This window comes from Apium graveolens, chromosome 9, assembly GCF_009905375.1.
Source record: "Apium graveolens cultivar Ventura chromosome 9, ASM990537v1, whole genome shotgun sequence".
Lineage (NCBI taxonomy): Eukaryota > Viridiplantae > Streptophyta > Magnoliopsida > Apiales > Apiaceae > Apium > Apium graveolens.
In genome coordinates, this window is record NC_133655.1 from 263,499,756 (window position 1) to 263,519,894 (window position 20,139).

At 36.9% G+C, this 20,139-nt stretch overlaps 2 protein-coding genes and 1 non-coding gene across 3 annotated transcripts; 2 read left to right on the top strand and 1 right to left on the bottom strand.

Annotated features, from left to right (window-relative positions):
• The first annotated feature begins 452 nt into the window (after positions 1-452).
• Positions 453-559, top strand: LOC141687903 (small nucleolar RNA R71). The gene has a single exon (XR_012561382.1). It is a non-coding gene; the product is annotated as a small nucleolar RNA R71 (small nucleolar RNA).
• Positions 560-3,400: 2,841 nt separating this feature from the next.
• Positions 3,401-4,903, bottom strand: LOC141686252 (uncharacterized). Its single transcript, XM_074491297.1, has one exon. The coding sequence runs from the start codon at positions 4,901-4,903 to the stop codon at positions 3,401-3,403; it is 1,503 nt and encodes a 500-aa protein (XP_074347398.1).
• Positions 4,904-9,433: 4,530 nt separating this feature from the next.
• On the top strand, positions 9,434-10,513 carry LOC141686253 (uncharacterized). Its single transcript, XM_074491298.1, has 3 exons — positions 9,434-9,982; positions 10,040-10,177; positions 10,385-10,513. The coding sequence occupies exons 1-3, from the start codon at positions 9,434-9,436 to the stop codon at positions 10,511-10,513; spliced, it is 816 nt and encodes a 271-aa protein (XP_074347399.1).
• Positions 10,514-20,139: the final 9,626 nt, after the last annotated feature.

Consider the following 20,139-nt stretch of genomic DNA (forward strand, 5'->3'; position numbering starts at 1 on the left):
GATTATTTCCCCAGCTGAAATTTGGATGATTTCTGTTGTTAGGATGATAGGTCGCTGGCACAGGCTGCTGTTGTCGCTGACAATTATTCACATACTGAACAGATTCGTTGACAAGAGAACACTGATCCGTAGCATGAGAACCTGCACAAAGCTCACAAACCATAGCTATTTGATTAACTCCATACGTAGCTAAAGAATCAACCTTCATTGATAGCGCTTGGAGCTGGGCTGCAATAGCGGTGGCTGCATCAACTTCCAGAATACCTGCTACCTTGCCTGATGTCATCCTCTGAGTTGGGTTTTGATGCTCATTTGCAGCCATCGTCTCAATAAGATTGTACGCCTCAGTATAGCTTTTAGCCCATAAGACGCCTCCAGCTGCTACATCGAGCATGGGCCGAGATTGGGCCCCCAAACCATTATAAAAACCAGTGATTACCATCCAATCCGGCATTCCATGATGTGGACATTTTCTCAACATTTCCTTGTAGCGTTCCCAAGCCTCGCACATAGATTCTGTAGGTTGCTGCGCAAACTGAGTAAGAGCACTCCTCATAGCAGCAGTCTTTGCCATTGGATAAAACTTCACCAGAAACTTTTGCGCAAGATCTTGCCACGTAGTGATGGACCCAGCTGGTTCAGAATGTAACCAGTCTTTAGCTTTATCCCTCAGTGAGAATGGGAAAAGCCTCAACTTGATAGCCTCATCAGTCACGCCATTATACTTAAAAGTGCTGCAGATCTCGACAAAATTCCTTATGTGCATGTTGGGGTCTTCAGTTGCCGCTCCTCCAAAAGAAACAGAATTCTGCACCATCTGAATAGTGCCCGGCTTGATTTCAAAGGTGTTAGCTTGAATAGCCGGATGAAGGATGCTTGACTGAATGTCATCAATTTTAGGCCGAGAAAAATCCATAAGAGCTGGATCAGCTTGAACAATACGATCTCCCATGTTTACTGGTTCTTTCTGCTCAGTTCCTGAATCCGAATCCTCAAAATCTAACTTCTCCGGAGTATCAATAACTTCGTCTTTTCCATCAGCTGTATCTAAGGTCCTCTTGCGAGCACGAGAACGAGTTTGCATAAACGCTTGCTATAGTACCTGAAACACAACCGAAAAGAGTAATTAACTACTACGTCCTAATCACTGAGTCCTAATGACCAATGATGATAAGTACATAAACTAAACAAATACGCCGAGTCCCCGGCAGCGGCGCCAAAAACTTGTTAGGGCGAAATCACGCACTAATATTCACGCAAGTATACGCGTTCGCAAGTAATATAGAATACTTTCTAGTTCGTTCCCTCAGAGACTCAGACTAATTTATTGTCTAATTTAACTCACTCACCAATGTATGATTACTTCTCAATGTTAAGATAATAACACTTAAAATTGTTGATTAAATATTAACTATAATTAACTACTTAATTAACCACTTAACTAACACTTCAATTTAGCAATAATAAAATACTCATGAGATCACAACTTCATTATTACTTCCTTCCACAGCCATAGTTATTACCTTTAGCATGTGACAGTGATGATATTAATCGAATAACACGAAACTGATAAAAGCCAACTTTCATTGTACTAATACCATTCTACCAAACATCCACAATTAAGATAGAAGTTGAATAGTCATCAATTATGTTGAGTTCCTATATGTCTACAGAAATTGACAACACAACGATTTAAGCACAAGTTATTCCTTTTGATTACATAGGGCAAATAAAACTGTTAGAGTTACCCACTAATCATGCACAATGTACATGAACCTATGCTAGCATGGCAAGTTCTAAATCTCAAGATCCACCGTCGCTTCACAAGAGATTAACACCCTATCTTATATGTTCGCGACGCACATAAGACGAATACGCACAACCAATACTAGATATCATGCAATCATCACATACTAAAGTATTAAACAATTAACTAAAGAATTCCATAATAAATCTGTTGCAACCTCATGATCACGATTAGCCCATAATAGAACTTATCGCCATCATGGGTTCATATGAAATCATGATAACAAACACAAGAAAATAATAACTAAACTGATTATATTAAAACAGAGTACGTCACAAGAGTAAATAAGTCAAAGCAAGAAAACTAGCATCCAACGTTACAACGAAACAAGAATCACAAGAATATATGCTTCCTCTTCGCTGCTGTGTGCTAAATTGGTCTTCTTCCTTATCTCCTTCGCTTCTTGCAAAACACAATCTAAAACATAATCTCCTCTTAATACTCTGTGAAAAACGTCTCAAATCTACTTATATAATAGTCCCATAAAACTCAGATTACATAGAAGTTGGAAGCCAAACAGAAGTAGAAGTCTAAAATAATATAACTTTTTTCCCGACCCTGCGCGGCCGCTCAGCATTTCTGCGCGGGCGCGCAAGGCTGCTGCGCGGCCGCTCAGCATTGCTGCGCGGGCGCGCAGGACCCTTCTGGAAAAATTCCATGTTTGCTCCATTTTTTCGCCGTAATCTGCCCGTTCTTTTCCTCTCGCAATGGTGAACACATGCCAAGGCTTATTCTTGATGATTCCTCCTCCGAAATGCAACTAATACCCTGAAATGCATAAACACTAGAAAAACGCATCAAATACACAAAATACTTGATTTCAAGACACCAATTTAAGCCATTTTAAGACGTTCTAAGTGGTATAAAATGCCACTTATCACCCTTTAAGCATGATGCGGCCCCATATCTTTAATTATGGGAAAAACTTTAAAATTCCCAGAATGGTGACCAGCCCCAAGCTGGTATCTTTGGGTATAGGCGCGCCCTTACACCCCTACCTTAGGGAAGTGATAGAACTGTATGATGTTGCTCCACTTCAACTATCTCCCAACAGCTACAAGTTTATCCTGGCTCTGTTTATCCTCTATATGGACTTGGGCTTTCCTCAACCGTCAATGGCAGAAGTTGCTTATTTTTTCAATCTAAGGAATTCTGATCATGGGTACTACTATCTGGTGGTGGACAAGCAACATAACAAGAAGGGTTTTTCTTCTGGCAAGCTTAGCCATGAGAAAGGTTGGAAAGAGAACTTCTTTTACCTGTATGACGTTCCCAGAATAAGGATAAGGTTCAACAAGTCACCAAGTAAGGGCGCGCCCTTTCGTCCTTTCCCTTGTGTTATTTTTACATTTTTTCAGTATATTTTGCGGGCGGGGGTGCTTCTGCAAGAGGAATGACGTCACCCTGTTCGAGGCTTTGCAAGACACTGAATCTTCCTTCTAAACGTTCCCCATGGAAATCTGCTTGGACTATGGTATACATCGCCTCATCTTCTTCTTCCAACATCTCAATTCTGATTGTGTCTTCCAGGTACAACATTGTCGAGGGCAACTCAGAGGGATGTTCTTCTTCTTTCTCAACATAATAGTGGACTCAGATTTCCTCGGTTGGTTGCTCAATGCTTTTCTCTCGATCCACGTCCGGAGTATCATCGGCGTGGGAGTCTTTTCTGAACCCTTTCATTGCTTGCCTGTAGCACTCCCGTGAATCATATTGGGAACCCCTGATACTTCCCACTCCATTTGGCGTTGGAAATTTGATTGTTAGGTGATGAATTGAAGTGATGACTCTCATCTCCCGTAGAAAAGGTCGTCCCAATAACACGTTGTGGGATGATTCCTGATTCAGAACTTTAAATTCGAGCATCTTTGTTACCGATAGTGGGCTTTCCCCTAGTGTACATGGGAGCCGAATTGACCCCATGACTCTAACTCCTGCACCTGAAAAACCATAGACCCACGAGTCTTCCCCCGACATATCCTGATCAGGCAGTCCCATCTTCTTGAAGGTGCTGTAATAGAGGATGTTTGCGGAGCTTCCATTGTCCACGAAGGCTCTATGGACATTCTTTGTACCGATTTGGATGGAAATAACCAACGCATCATTGTGTGGGTGATGTACCCATCGGGCATCTGTTTCTCTGAAAGTGATATCCATGGACTCCCCTTTAAATACTTTGGGTGGCCGGGTTTCCACTCTATGAATATCTGTGAGAGGCCTAAACCGGGCTTCCCTAGCGTATTTTTCCAAGGCTCGGTTGCTGCATTCCATTCCGGGATCTCCCCCGTAGATTGTTCGGATACTGCCATCTCTGATAAATTTATTTTCCTCCGGGGTATCATTGTTTGTCCCGCATGGGGCTCGTCTTTCCTCTTCCCTTGTCCTGTCATCCTTGTGCTTCCTTACTTCCTTGACTACCCATTCTCCGAGGTATCCTTCCTTGATAAGCGCTTCGATTTCGTCTTTTAAATGTCGGCACTCGTGCGTGTTATGTCCAAATGATTCATGGTATTCACAATATTTTTTCTTGTCTTTGCTTTTCCATGATGATAAAGCTTCAGGTTTCCTAAATAGCCCTTTATTTCTGTTTACCTCATAGATATGGTCGATAGATGCGACCAAAGGTGTGTACCGGCTTGTCTTGTAGTCATAGTTTGAGGGAGGGCTCCATCCCCTCCTTGTGCTTGTTGTATTTATCCGGTCTGGGCTTCGACTATTCCTTCGGTATCTCAGGCTTGGTGACCTATCCCTCTTCCTTCCTTTGTTTCTTTGACTCGACTGTGAAGTTGGTTGTACATCTGCCAAAGATTGTTCTATAGCTTTAAAGGATTCTGCCAAAGCGAAGACATCTGCGAGAGTGGCCGGATCTTTCCCTTGTAAGTGCTTCCAAAAATCTGAACCAACCCTTAATCCTGCGATCAGGAAACTTTTTAGGGCTTCGTCTGAGGCCCCCCTCACGCTAGTAGACTCGGCGTTGAACCTTTTGAAGTACGATGTTAAACTTTCATTTTCTCTTTGCCTAAAATTGGCAAGAGTTGTGACAGAGGGAGCGTATCTCACCGCGGCTTGAAACTTAGTTAAGAACAAATTCTTCATCTGATCCCACGAGGTGATCACTCCTGGCCCGAGCTTTTAAAACCACTGCTGGGCACTTTCTCTAAAGGTTGCCGCCAAGTGACGACATCGAGCCAAGTCCAGGACTTGGTACACATCCATCTCTATATTAAAACGACCCAGGAATTCCACCGGATCTGAGTTTCCGTGGAAGCGTAGATCGCTGGTAGTGTTGCGATACCCGGCCGGCAATTGCGCATCCCTTACTGCTGCCTAGAATGGGGACGGGATTTCAGCTGTAGCCGCCACCCTGCCTTCGAGATGGTTAAATAGCCTTTTCAGATCTCCTACATTGAAAGTTCCCACGCCGGGAATGGTCTGCATTCGAGTCTGTGAACCTTGGGGTTGCAATGGAGGTATTTCCACTTGATTCCCCCCAGGAGGGGCTTGCTGCTGGTTTGTATTCTGGGCGTCTTCAGGTATTACAATTATTTCAGGATTTCGTCCCTGATTTCCCCCTTGATTCTCTTCTCCATCTTGGCCGCGGCCTCGAACCGTACCGCGGTCATAGTTTTCTATATTCCTGGGGTCATCATGTTCCACATAATCATAGCCATCTGCTTGGTTATTCCAGCGGGAATCGAGGTGTCTGCGGTAATTGTTACGACGGTATTCGTCTAAATATCTGCCTCGGCCTCCACCTCTTCCCCTCCATTGAGGCCTTCTCCATCGATCGTTTCCATACCCACGTCCATGATCGCGGTGCCGCTCCCGATTTTCCTGGGGATTCGGGGGCACACGTGTTGGATCGCGGCGCCGCTCCCGATTATCCTGGGAATTCAGGGGCACACGCGTTGGATCGCGGTGCCGCTCCCGATTATCCTGGGAATTCAGGGGCACACGCGTTGGATCGCGGTGCCGCTCCCGATTTTCCTGGGAATTCAGGGGCACACGCGTTGTATCATGGGGCGTCACATCTCCGTGATCAGCTTCTCTCTGCCATTCAAGTAACACCATTCTCAAATCGTCATCGCCCAAGCGAATCCCCAAGCGATCTTTCAGAGCTGCGAAGCCTCGTGGCTGATTCTCCGATATTGATTCTGCCTGCCGGCGTTCCTCGAGACTACGTCCAGAACGGTGTGGATGGGTGGCTCCCCGGTTATCTGTTCGCAGAATTTCCCGTTCATCAGCATCTTCTTCCACTAGCTCAACGATCGGGGACGTGTCATTAGAATAGTCCAGGCGTCGCGGGGTTATCGGCACGCGCCCTCTTTCAGTGTGGCCATGGCCGGCCGAGACATCCCTGTCTATCATGGGTGCTTTTCCAGGCGCCTGAGCCGCTCGGCTGTGGAGAAGACCTCTCCTGCCCTTGCGTCGTTCCACGGTGCTTAACCTTGAATCGAAACCATTCAAAGCATCGCCCATGCGATACAGTTGTTCCAACAAGTCAGTGTGGCTGATGAGCACAGGCGGCTGTCCTCCAACATTCGGTGTGGGACGGTCAGTCATTGGCGGAACGTAGGTTTCATATTCATAGCCATGATCGGAATCTTCTTCAGAACTTCCATCGTAAAAACCTCCATCACGATATTGAGACATCCTTCCTCCCAGATGTAGATCTTGTTAGGCCCCTCCTTCTAGCGCCAATTTGTTGACGGAGGAATTTGGGAACAACAAAACTTGAGGTTAGTAGCCGGAAACAAGATCTGTGATGGCGGTTCTTTATCGGAAACGTGAGCAGTAGTCGGTGGATCCGATGAACAGTATTCGTCGGAAAAGATGAACAGTATTTGGTGGTGGTGATTATTGGGGGCTGAGATTGCTTAGGGTTAGTGGTGGCTCCTTTGCGCTCTTGCTTCTGACCCCTTACAATGTGCCTACGTACCCCTATTTATAGGGGATCAAGCCCACGTAGTTCTTGGGGAACAAGAAACCTAATGGGCTTAGATTTCTTATCCCGAGGCCCAATGGGAAACCCACTGGAAACCGTCTTCTACTAGCTTTAGGAATGTCCACCGATGAGGCCCAACCACAAAGGCCCAAGGCTCATCCACGGCTTCCAGACTTCACGGGTGAGGCATCTCCCTGGCCAAGGATAACCCTCCGCTACCAGCTGTTTCTCTAATCCGTGGACGCAGGTATAGCCGTGGTTCACCCCAAATGTTGGACGCATCCTTGTCCCCCGATAAGGAGCCCCTACCAGATTGCAGGACAAGTGATCCCAAGCTTTTGGGTACAAAGTGCAGGATACTCCAAAGTCTCCCAACGAGGACACCCGTTGACTACAGAGACAGAGCTCCCAAAGCACACACCAAATTTCACCCCACATCCCCAATGAGGACACCCATTGACTACAGGAGGAGGCCTTCAGTCCAGGCATACCCCTGGAGGTCTCTGACCACGGACACCGCCTTTCCTGTAGATATGCTACAGGAAGGAGTTCTTCAATAGAGTACCTGCACCAAATAAGTTAGTAATAATAATTCTCCATCTTCCTTGAATCATCCAAAGAACCCATCCAAGCAGCACATAAAATCTATATTTATATGTTTAAGTAGAAGGTCAAGGCGCGCCCTAACATCTCTGTATGTTGGCACTGCCCTGTGTTACCAGCCTTTGGTCTCTTCTTATATCATTTTTCATCGTAGGGCGCGCCCTAAACTATTCATCTTTAGGGCTCGTTCCAATTCTGTCTAAATCAAGCAAGTCTGCCAAAGCAATCATGTCCAAACAACCCGTCCAAAGAGTCTTCCTTGCTCTAGGCGCGCCCTAAGGCTCATTTACACTACAGGTTTCAGTTAAGAGAATTCTCTCCTTCTTCTCGATAATTGGACGCGCCTCCTTCACCTGTTGGAGGGCGCGCCTTTAAAACATGATAACCACAACTATCAATCAGCTATTCAATCAATGGGGCGCGTTCTTAGGGCGCGCCTTCTATTTATGGAAAGTCAATTTCATCTTTTCCCTAGATTTCAGGCATTTCTCCTTTAATTCTGCCCATTATATTAATCTTAATCTAAACATTGTTTATACCAATTTTTGGGCATAACAAAGACCATTTGTTTTAAAAAGTAAATATACATATTTTTTGAAACAAATTAAAACGGACACCCCATATTCAAATATTGAAATCATCGAAATCCAATGACCCACGTGAAGAAATGAACATTTTGAATGTAATATAATTATGTTGTTTTCTCTAAATGGAGTAACTAGTATTGGTTAATATATTGGTATCTCCAGCTCACCAGCTCACAACTTCACCTCAGCACTAAAAGATTTCATCTGCACATTATGGTGTCACTTATGATGTCAGTTATTTAATAGAATGAGTACGTGGCATAACAGATTGATACATACAGATAGATAGAATAGATTGTAAAGTTAGTTAAACAATCATTTTTCAGTTTTTAACAAAGATAAGCACAATGATGTATATAGTTTTTTCTGAGTTCTTTCTTGGCTTTGCTTAGTTTCTCATGACCAATGATGTAGAGTAGTAAAATGATTCATATCAACGATGAGAACATGGTATCAGAGCTAAATTCCGCGTTTTCGTGATACTTTCATTGAAGATTTGTACGGTTTTTCTTTGGATTTCAATCATGATTTGAAGCTTCATGGAATCAGCTTTATTGTTACTAATATGAGAAAACGAAGATAACAGTTACAGTCGTTAATCTCAAATCAGGTGTATCTTTATCCCTTTCTTCATTTCCTGATACATATTTGTTGTGAATCTGAGCATAATCTAAATCTATTCATACAATTGCATTTCTGGTGTTGATTTGCGGATAATTTCTCTTAAGATCTGTGTTTTCCTGATTGATTTCAATCGTATTTGGTGGTTTCTTTGTTTCAATCTCAGATTCTTGTGAATCAATATTGATTTTTCATTTCGATCTTGTTCGTTGTTTTGATTTAGTTTCTGCAATTCTGTTTTGCTTCGTTCTGATTCTTCGTGATTGATTTCATTGTTTGACTGTTATGGCTTCCACATCTTCTAATCCAAACGATCAAACCAATACAAATGATAGATTTAATCAAACTAATCAAACTAATCAAGATCCATCCAGTATTTTTTACATTCATCCTTCTGATTCATCTACGAATCAACTTGTCTCGGTGAAATTCAACGGAGAAGGTTTTAACAATTGGAAACGAAGTATGATGTTGACTCTATCAGCCAAGAATAAACTTGGATTCATGAATGGCACTATAAGTGCACCTGATAATGTTAGTTCTGTTGAATATAAAGCTTGACGGCGATGTAATGACCTTGTGATCTCTTGGATTTTATTCAACCTAGATGATAACATAGCTAGGAGTGTGTTGTTTTTGAAAACTGCTACAGCAATTTGGAAAGATCTAGAAGAAAGGTTTGGCTTTGCCTCTATGCCACAGGTTTCTACTTTAGAGCAGAAACTAGCTGATTTGCATCAAGGATAGCTTAGTGTCTCTTATTTCTACACTAAATTGAAAACGATTTGGGATAATCTGGATGATGTTTATCCACTGCCAACTTGCACATGTGAGAAGTGTAGTTGTGATCTTACTGGGAGAGTTCGTAAAATGCAAGAAGAACAAAGGGTTTTACAGTTTTTTATGAAGTTGAATGACAATTTTTCTGCAATAAGAGGAAATATTCTAATGATGACACCTATGTTAACTGTAACTCAGGCTTACAGGCTAGTAGCTCAAGAAGAGAATCATAAAGAAATGATTAATCAGGTTTCCCAGAGTGACACAATGGCTTTTGTGGCTGATAGAAGAAGATTTCAAGATAACTACTATGGTTCTAGGTTTCAGAGTAATACTCAATTTTCTGCTCAGAGACCTCTAAATCAACCTAACAGGGAATCAATGGGTAGTACAAATGGTCAAAATGGTTTCATTAGAAGACCTTATTTCTGCACACACTATAAGATGTCTGGACACAGTGTTGAAAGATGTTTTAAACTCTATGGTTTTCCACCTGGTTTCAAAGGAAACAAGGATAGAAAAGTTGCAGCACTTTCTCAAAATGTCATATCCTCTATGGTTGATCAGACTGATGATCTTCCTGGTGATCAGAATTCTGCAATTTCAGCTAATTCACATGCTACTCCACCATCTATATATGTGAATCAATATAATCATTTACTTTAATTACTTGGAAGTTATTATATATCTGCTCAGGATCAAGACACATATGTACATGCTTTACTAGAAGGTAAAGTTTGTTTTATGTCATCTGCTACTAAATATTGGTTTCTGGATAGTGGGGCTACTGACCACATCAGTCCTTATCCAGATGATTTTAATGTTCTCAATCCGGTAACTGAAATAAACAGTACCATTACCAATCATGATGGAAGTCAAATTCGGGTCACTCATATTGGAAAAGTGATTTTAAATGATAAAATCACTCTTTCCAATGTTCTTCTTGTCCCTGCATTTCATTATAGACTGTTGTTTGTTCATAGGTTGTGTGAAGACATGAATTCTAATATCATTTTTTCTGCTAAATCTTGCCATCTCCAGGACCTCTCTCAGAAGTTTCCACCACTGCTTTTTGGTGAACTTCATACTGGTCTTTATACTATCAGACCATCTCAGACTGCTGTCATTGACAACACATGCTGCTTATCTTGGTATCATAGACAACTCTAAGCTCTGGCATCTTCGCATGGGGCACATATCTTTTTCCCAGCTGAAGCTACTCAATCTTCCTAGTCCATTGTCATCAGCTGCTGAACATTCAATTTGCCAAATTTGTCCAAAGGCCAAACAGGCCAGGCATTCTTTTCCTATTAGTTGTATCAAAACTAGTTGTATCTTTGAACTTTTGCATGTGGATGTTTGGGGGCCTTATAAGGTTAAAAACCATGATTCTTGTACTCAGTTTGTAACCATTGTTGACGACTTCAGTCGTTATACTTGGGTTCATTTGATCAAATACAGGTCACAAGTAGCTTCTGTTTTGTCTTCTTTTGTGACTTATGCAGAGAAACAATTTTCTATAAAAGTGTTGGCCATTCGTCCGGATAATGCCAAGGAATTTACTGAAGGGGTTTTAAAGTACTTTCTTCAATCTAATGAAATTGTTCACCAAACAAGTTGTAGCTATACGCCTCAACAAAACGGTGTTGTTGAACGTAAGCACCGCCACTTGCTGGAAACGGCACGAGCTCTACACTTTCAGTCTAATCTTCCATCACATTTTTGGGGTGAGCCTATTCTATGTGCAACATACTTGATAAATCGCATGCCATTAAAGAGTATTGACAATGCCACTCCGTTTTTTAAACTTTACATGCATTCACCTCAGTTAGATCATCTACGGGTGCATGGTTGTCTTTGTTATGTGTCTACTGTTAAAGTTCATCGCACTAAATTTTCCTCGCGTGCTAAGGCCTGTGTCTTTATAGGTTATCCAGCTCATCAGAAAGCCTATAAAGTACTAGATTTAGCCAGTTCAGAGATTTTTGTTTCACGTGATGTTGTTTTTTACGAACATCACTTCCCTTTCCACATATTAGCTCATCATTCTTTAACAAAAAATCAATTTCTTTCATCCACTTTTGTTCCTATATTGGGTACTTCTTCACATCCCTCTTTATTTGATGAAAATTTACACTCTTCTACTTTAAATTCACTTCCTAATCCATCTTCTGACAACAATTTTCCAACATTTTTTGTGTCACATTCTTCTTCGTCTAGTTCTGATTCAGATAATAGTACTTAGTCTCTCGTACATCACGATCCTCCTGATCAGTCTACAATCTCTACGATCAGACATTCTACTCTCCTTAAGAAAGTTCCATCTTATCTTACCTCTTACCATTGTAATCTTGCTTCTCTAAACACACCACCAACTCACTGGTGTAATATCATTAGTTATGATCAAATGCCTAATACACACAAAGCTTTTCTTGTTCATCATGAATCTGTGGTTGAACCAACATCTTATACACAAGCTTCTAAACAACCATTATGGGTCGAAGCCATGACCAAAGAAATCAATGCTTTAAATGCCAATCACACATGGGACATGGTTGATTTGCCTCCTGGTAAACGTTCGATCGGCTGTAAATGGGTTTATAAAACCAAACTAAATGATGATGGATCTCTTGAGCGTTGCAAAGCTCGCTTAGTTGCCAAAGGCTTTACCCAGCAATATGGTATCGACTACAGCGAGACTTTTTCTCCAGTCATTAAAATGAGCTTTGTGCGTTGTTTATTGGCTTTAGCAGCTAGCAAAAAATGGACATTATATCAGCTAGATGTCAATAACGCGTTCCTACACGGTGATTTGACCGAGGAGGTCTATATGACAGTTCCACCAGGTATTTCTCACAAACCAAATCAAGTATGTCGACTACGTAAATCGGTGTATGGTCTTAAGCAAGCTTCTCGCGAGTGGTTTGAAAAACTTTCCAGTGAACTTATATATCTTGGTTACTATCAGTCCAAAAATGACTATAGTATGTTTGTCAAGAAATCTGATTCTACCATCACCATTGTTGCGGTTTATGTCGATGATATTGTTGTCACTGGTGATAATTCTGCTGACATTACCAGCCTTAAACTTCATCTTCATCGTGTTTTTAGCATTAAAGATTTGGGCATCCTTCATTACTTCCTGGGTATTGAAGTTGGCTATGTCCACGAGGGCATCATTCTCAGCCAACGAAAATTCACTAAAGACATCCTACCGGAGTGTGATTTTGATCTTACTAAATCTGTGTCTACTCCTTTACCTTTACACTTAAAGTTGTCAGCCAATTCTGGTGAACATTACTCACGTCCTGATCATTACCGTTCATTGGTTGGAAAACTTAATTACCTTACTCATACGAGACCCGATCTTTCTTATGATGTGCAGACCCTAAGTCAGTACATGCAAACACCTCGTGTTCCTCACTATGAAGCTCTATGTCATACATTACGTTATGTTGGTCATTCGGTTGGACAGGGCATTCTTTTGAATGCAGCTGATAGACTTATGTTACAAGCATTTTCGGATTCTGATTGGGCCTCGTGTGTTGACTCTCGCAAATCTATCACAGGTTATATCATGTTACTTGGCAACTCTCCTATTTCCTGGAAATCGAAAAAACAGTCTACTGTTTCACGTTCATCTGCAGAGGCTGAATACCGTGCCATGACCTCTGCAACTTCTGAAGTTACATGATTAGTTCGATTGCTTGAGGAACTTGGAGTTACAAATCTCAAGCCTATCACACTTCATTATGATAACCAATATGCCTTGCATATTGCCAAAAATCCGATTTTCCACGAACGAACCAAGCATATCGAGCTTGATTGTCACTTCACCCGTGACAAGGTCCTTGAAGGCCTTCTCCAGCTTTCTTACTTACCAACTCAACACCAATTGGCTAATGTTCTCACTAAAATCATCCCATCTCCGCAGTTTAAAGATCTTTTATCCAAGCTGGGAATGTCTCAGCCTCTTGATTTCCAGGCTTCCCCATCTCCCAACTTGAGGGGGGTATTGGTTAATACATTGGCATCTCCAGCTCATCAGCTCACAACTTCACCTCAGCACTAAAAGATTCCATCTGCATATTATGGTGTCACTTATGATGTCAGCTATTTAACAGAATGAGTACGTGGCATAACAGATTGATAGAATAGATTGTAAAGTTAGTTAAGCAATTATTTTTTTTGTTTTTAAATTTAATTATCTTGTTCAAAATAAGAAAACAAAATAGACATTTAACTGTTACGATACTAGCTGGTTCAATAAGGCGAACTTAGATCTTTTCAAGTTCATCCTAGCTATGCTATCATCTCAATCATTCTTCATTCACTTCGAGTCCGAGAATTCCCAATCCGTCATTCTTCTTAGTCCAACGAGGGAGCTCTGCTCGTGTTATTTTCGGAGTACTTTTTAAATTTTCAAAGCAAAATAATACGAAAATACCAAATAATTCTTACATTAGTTTTTATTAGAAGTTATTTATTGTGCATTCACAATGACAGTTAAGTCTTTCAATTGCTCTGAAAATAAATAAATAAAAGCTCTAAAAATAACATTTTCATTTAAAATCGGGAGGCATGTAATGTTTTAAACAAGTATAAATGTAAGCATGAAATAGATTACAGAATGTGTGTACAAACACAGGACCAAGCCAGCGGGAGTCTGTCTCATATGTTTGATGGTTTGCGTAAAGTGGTGATTAGTGATGACTCGAAGAATAATAATCATTACAGTATTATATAAGATTATTATTTGCTGGATAGTATTATTATCGTGGAAGGATGATCGTGTTAATAGTCAAATTACAAATAGATGGCTCATATAGATCTTGACTTTTCTATTTACAGGAGCCACCAACTTCTTAGCAGCTGCTTTCACTGGCCCTGCATAGGTCGGTCAACCAGTCTAAATGCATAGCTTGATTTTTACTTCAAGTAATACTATTATGTTTTATATTCTGTTTTCAAAATTGTCCTGCTGAAAAAAGTGTTATTATAAAAATTGGATAATTATTTGATAATTTTTTGGATAAGTATATATTTTGATGCAAAAAAATTAAAAATACTAATATTTTTAATAGAATTTTATGGTGAAATCAGCAGCATATACGCAACACCTGATAAGCAGTTTTTTTTAAGGTATGAGGGTTTATTTTTTTCTAACAAAATCTTTTAGATCAAAAACACTTTTCCAAATAACAGTTTTTAAATTTTACCAAACAATTCTTAAATACTTTTGAGCGAAAAGTTGTTTTTGCTTTAAGTAACAACAATACCAAACGCACTCATAATTCGTGATGGTAAACAACCAATCTTTAAAAGTTGATTAATCAATTAATCGTTGTTGAGTGATTTGAAGAACCAATTAAAAAAATTAGGTCAAAATTAGTGCAAATATATTAAAAATTGTCTTAGATTAGTTTATTAATAACATTTTTAACACATAAATACATAAAATAGTTTTGATCAAATTAAAAAGTTATTTAAATTAGTTCAAGAATCAGGTTAATATGCTAAAACTTGTCTTATATTAGTTCATTAATTACATTTTTATAACACAAACGCACAAAATAATTCAGAAAAATTAAGAATTTAATTAAATTTAGAGTATTATACGGGACAAACAGCTAGTTAGAATTTAGCTGAAGAGGCCGAGGTACTAAAAGTATGTTAGATTTTTTTTATCATATAAGCATGTTAGATCCAATTTAACCTTGTGATTACTTTTAAAGTAAAGTAAAAGGTATATTTTATTGTGTATTAATATTAATAAGAGTTAGTTGAGAGAAACAAATAAAATGTGAATAAAGAAGGTAGTGTGACGTGAGAAACGTAAATTATTAATAGTAGAAAGACATCATAAGAAAGAAGAAGACGAAGGAAAAGAGGAGAAATAGGAGGGGGATGAATGTAGGGTAGGGCAGGTGGACAAAGCACGCGCACAGGGATAAAGAGAGGAGTCCCACCTTTTCCCGGCGATATTTACTCTGCTGCCGGCTACACCTCTCTCCTTATAAATAAAAAATAATTATTTGATATTTTTCTAAATAAAATTTATAATTTCTAGTCTTCATATTTGAAATATAAATGATTACCGACTCTCAATTGTTAGTAATATTTACACCATTTTTAAAAAATTGATTATTTATATGCTCCTAAAAGCGTACTAAGAATTTGATTATATAATTTCTAATATAAATGGATACAATACAACTTTAATACAAATATATAAGAAATATTTTTGTAAGGGTAGAAATTTATTAATATTAATTGATAATAGAAATTAATAAAATTAAATGTCATTAAAATATAAGGGTTTTTTCCAAAATAATCAAATTACAAAAAGTATTTTCAAAATTACGTTCAACCTTATATGTAACATGAAATGGAATATTTGCACACTTTATTGGGTGTAAATGAGTCAAACTGTTCGTGAGCTACTCAAGCTCGGCTCGAAAATAATCGAGCCGAGCTCGAGTTTAAAATTATTCGGCTCGTAAGGTTCGCGAGCCTTATCGAGCCTCTATTATTTTTATTTTATTTTAATATAAATATATTTTTATGTAAATATTTAATATTTATTATATATTATTTATTTTTATCGAACCGAACTCGAGTCGAACCAATCGTATTTCAAATTTTTTGTTAATATTTAGTAAACTATCAACTTGTTATCATGATACAGTTATGTCCAATTATTCATATTTCAAAAACATCATTAAATAACTTGTAATTTACATAAACCAAATATAAGTAAAACCACAAAACATATAAAATTTGACATCGTCATTTTAAAAAGTAATGTACAATTTGTAAACTTACGAACATCTCAATAATTAAAAATAATATTGGATATATTTTTAAAAATCGTCTTGAAAAATAAAACAATATAGTTGGATTAAGAAATAAGTGTAAAGTGTGAGTATCTATAATTTCAAGGTAAAACTTATAGTTGATCTCAATACAACTTGTAAAATTAAAAATTATAATTTAAAATTGTTCGATTTAAAAAAATATATTTAAAATATCAATGGACAACTCAGCTCGAGTTCGGTCGACTCGGTTGTTCGTGAACAAACTCGTGTGCAGCTCGGGCTCGACTCGTTTATAAACGAGCCGAGCTTGAACATCATTTTTCGCTCGATTATTAAACTCGACTCGGCTTATTTTAAAAATAGATTAAGCACCGCTCGACTCGGACAGGTCTCGGCTCGACTGTTCATTTGTTGTTCTAATTCTTCTTGGCGGAGTTTTATGATCTCTCTGAATTTATGTACCCCTTTTTATTTTAATGAAATGGAGTTCCAAAATAAAATTGGAGAAATCTCCTCTTCAACTTAATATATAATTTTATTGTATTTTTGAAAATTAATTTGAAATATAAATATCTTTTATAAATTCCCTAAAATATAATAGATACATATATAAGTTTTCTGAATACATATATTTACATATATTTTATTGCTTTGTTGGCATGAACTCGAGGATTAAATTATGGTAAAAATAATATTTTTATTCTCAAAAAGGAACCTCGTGTTTATATTATATGTATTTAATTTTAAAATTAATGATGAATAAAACTTCAATGTTAACTTTAATTCAAATAAAATTTTAAAAATTACCTAACCGGTCAACTTAATAGCTGCCATTTTGGTACATGACGTGCAAAAATGACATCTAAATGACACGATATAAATGGATATGAGTTCATACATGAACACGATGAAACATGAAATATAAACGAGTACGAACATGTGTATACCCTTGGGTACACAACATTACACAAAAGTACATGAAATAAATAAATATATTAATACATATTTATAATATATATACATATTTTTATAATAGTATATGTATATATACATATAATTCATATATATTTATAAAAAAATATCATAAAATATATCTATATATATATACACGTGTGTACATACATATATATATATATATAATGTATGAGTAAAATTCTATAAAACCACCTTTTTTGTTGAAAAACTTGAAAATCATTTATGTTCAACAACTAAAATCTTGAATAAAAACTTTACAAAACGTAATATTTTATAAATTATGTTTTGCAAACATCATTATTTTATTTATGCGTATTATTTTAAATTTTATTTAAAACTTCCGGTCTCCATATTTGAAATAAAAATGATTATAATTGTTAGTAATATTTACACCATTTTTTTAAAAAATAATTATTTATATGCTCCTAAATGCGTCTAAGAATTTGATTAAATAATTTATAATATAAATCTATACAATACAACTTTAGTATAAATACATAAGAAATATTTTTGTAATTGTAGAAATTTAAATGTCATTAAAATATAAGGGTTTTTTTTCCAAAATAATCAAATTGCAAAAAATATTTCAAAAATACGTTTAACATGAAATGAAACATTAGCAAACTTATAGTAAGTCCAATGCAATGCTATTTCTATAATTTGAAATTAAATGTCAAAAATTTCAACTACAAATGAGTTATATACTTGGATACGAATATGTATACTGGTTCTAAATTTGAAATTAAAGATGCATTTATGTATCTCGTTACATCATCATACTACTATAAATGAGATGCATGTTGTATTTTAAATAAAACTTAAGACAAATTGACAAAATTTAGATAAATAAGCAAATATTTGGTTTCAGAATGCATATAACATTAAAGGTAAAGTTTTGTTTTAGCACCAAAAACATTTTTTGATGTCAAATTATAACAATAACTATATGCCCCGTTTGGATACATTATTTTCATTTTAAATCCTGGATTTGATCAAATCTGCTGTTTGGCAAATACCAAAAATTTGGAATTGGATTTTGTTCAAATACAACTCAATTACACAACAAGTTTAAAATTTTGAATTTGAAATACTTGCAAAATACATGTCATTTTAAATGAAATTTTTTTACTGAAATTTCTTTTAAGATTTTTTTTTGCAGATACATTTCCGAGAATTTTTTTCAAAAAACTTTTCTCTCATAAATTTTCTCCGAAAATTATTTCTCGAGAATTTTTTTATAAACTTTTATCCGGGAATTTTTTTCAGAGAATTTTTTCTCGGGAATTTTTTCCCGAGAACCTTTTCTCGGAAATTTTTTTCCCGAGAATTATTTCTCGGGATTTTTTTACCGAGAACTTTTTCTCGGAAATTTTTTCCCGAGACTCGGGAAATTTTCCGGAGAACATTTTCTCACGAATATTTTTTCCGGGATTTTTTTTCGAGAACTTTTTCTCGGGAAGTTTTTCCGGAGAACATTTTCTCGGGAATCTTTCTCCCGGGAATTTTTTTCGAGAGACTTTTCTTGGAAAATTTTTCCAAGAATATTTCTCGGTATTGTTTTTTCGGGAATTGTTTCCCAAGAACTTTTTCTCGAGAGACTTTTCTCGGAAAATTTTCCCGAGAATATTTCTCGGGAATTTTTTTCCCGATAATTATTTCTCGGGAATTTTTTACCGAGAACTTTTCCTCGGGAATTTTTTCCCGAAAACTGTTTCTCGGAAATTTTTTCCCGAGATTTTTCTCGGGAATTTTTTCCAGAGAACATTTTCTCGGGAATATTTTTCCCTGGATTTTTTTTCGAGAAACATTTCTCGGAAAATATTCCCGAGAACTTTTTCTCAAGAAATTTTTTCGGAGAACATTTTCTCGGGAATCTTTCTCTAGAGAATTTTTTTCGAGAGACTTTTCTCGGAAAAATTTCCCGAGAATATTTCTCGGTATTGTTTTTTCGGGAATTGTTTCCCTATAATTTTTTCTCAGGAACTTTTTCCCGTGAATTTTTTTCGCGGAAATTTTTTCAAAAAGCTTTTCCCGAATAATTTTCCCGATAATTTTTTCCCGGAATTTTTTTCAAGAAACTTTTCTCGAAAAATTTTATCGAGAAAATTTCTCGGCAATTTTTTCCCGAGCAACTTGTTTCGCGAAATTTTCTCGAGAACTTTTTCCCGAGAAACATATCTCGGAAATATTTTTCCCGAAAATCAATTCTCGGGATTTTTTCTCGGAATTTTTTTTTGTAATTTTTTTCCCGAAAACTTCGGAATTTTTTTCCGAGAAATTTTTCCGAATGAAAATGTTTGTTCGGAAAATTTTCTAGAACGAATAAATTTCTAGGAAATATTTAACGGGATCCTTTTCATCAAGAAGTTTTTTCGAAATTTTCTTTTGGGAATTTTATCTCAGAAATTTATCTTGAAATAAATAAAATAAAATATATAATTCAATTTTCCGAGAAAATAAAAAAAAACAAGTTTTAAGAAAAAAATTAAAACAAAATTTTGTAATTCAATTTCTTGAATATCCAAACAAAAAATTATTTGGAATTGAAATTCTGGATTTCAAATTCTAGAACTGAAATCTCGGATTTGAAATGAAATTAATGTTTTCAAACACTACCATAGCTATTTTGCATCTTATATTGGACTTACTCTGAGTCCGGGCAATGCTTTTTGGTGGAGTGTTACCATCTCTCCAATTTTATGTACCCTTTTTTATTTTAATGAAATGCGGTTCCAAAATAAAATAAAATTGGAGAAATCTTCTCTTCATCCTAATATACAATTTTTACTGTATTTTTAAAAATAAATTTATAAATCTGAATATTTTTTATAACTTCCCTAAAATATAATAGGCACATATATAAATTTTCTGAATACATATTTACATAATTTTGCTTTATTTGCAAGAACTTGAGGCCGTAAATTATGGTAAAAAATAATATTTTTATCCTCAAAAATGTAACCTCGTGTTTATATTATGTGTATTTAATTTAAAAATTAATGA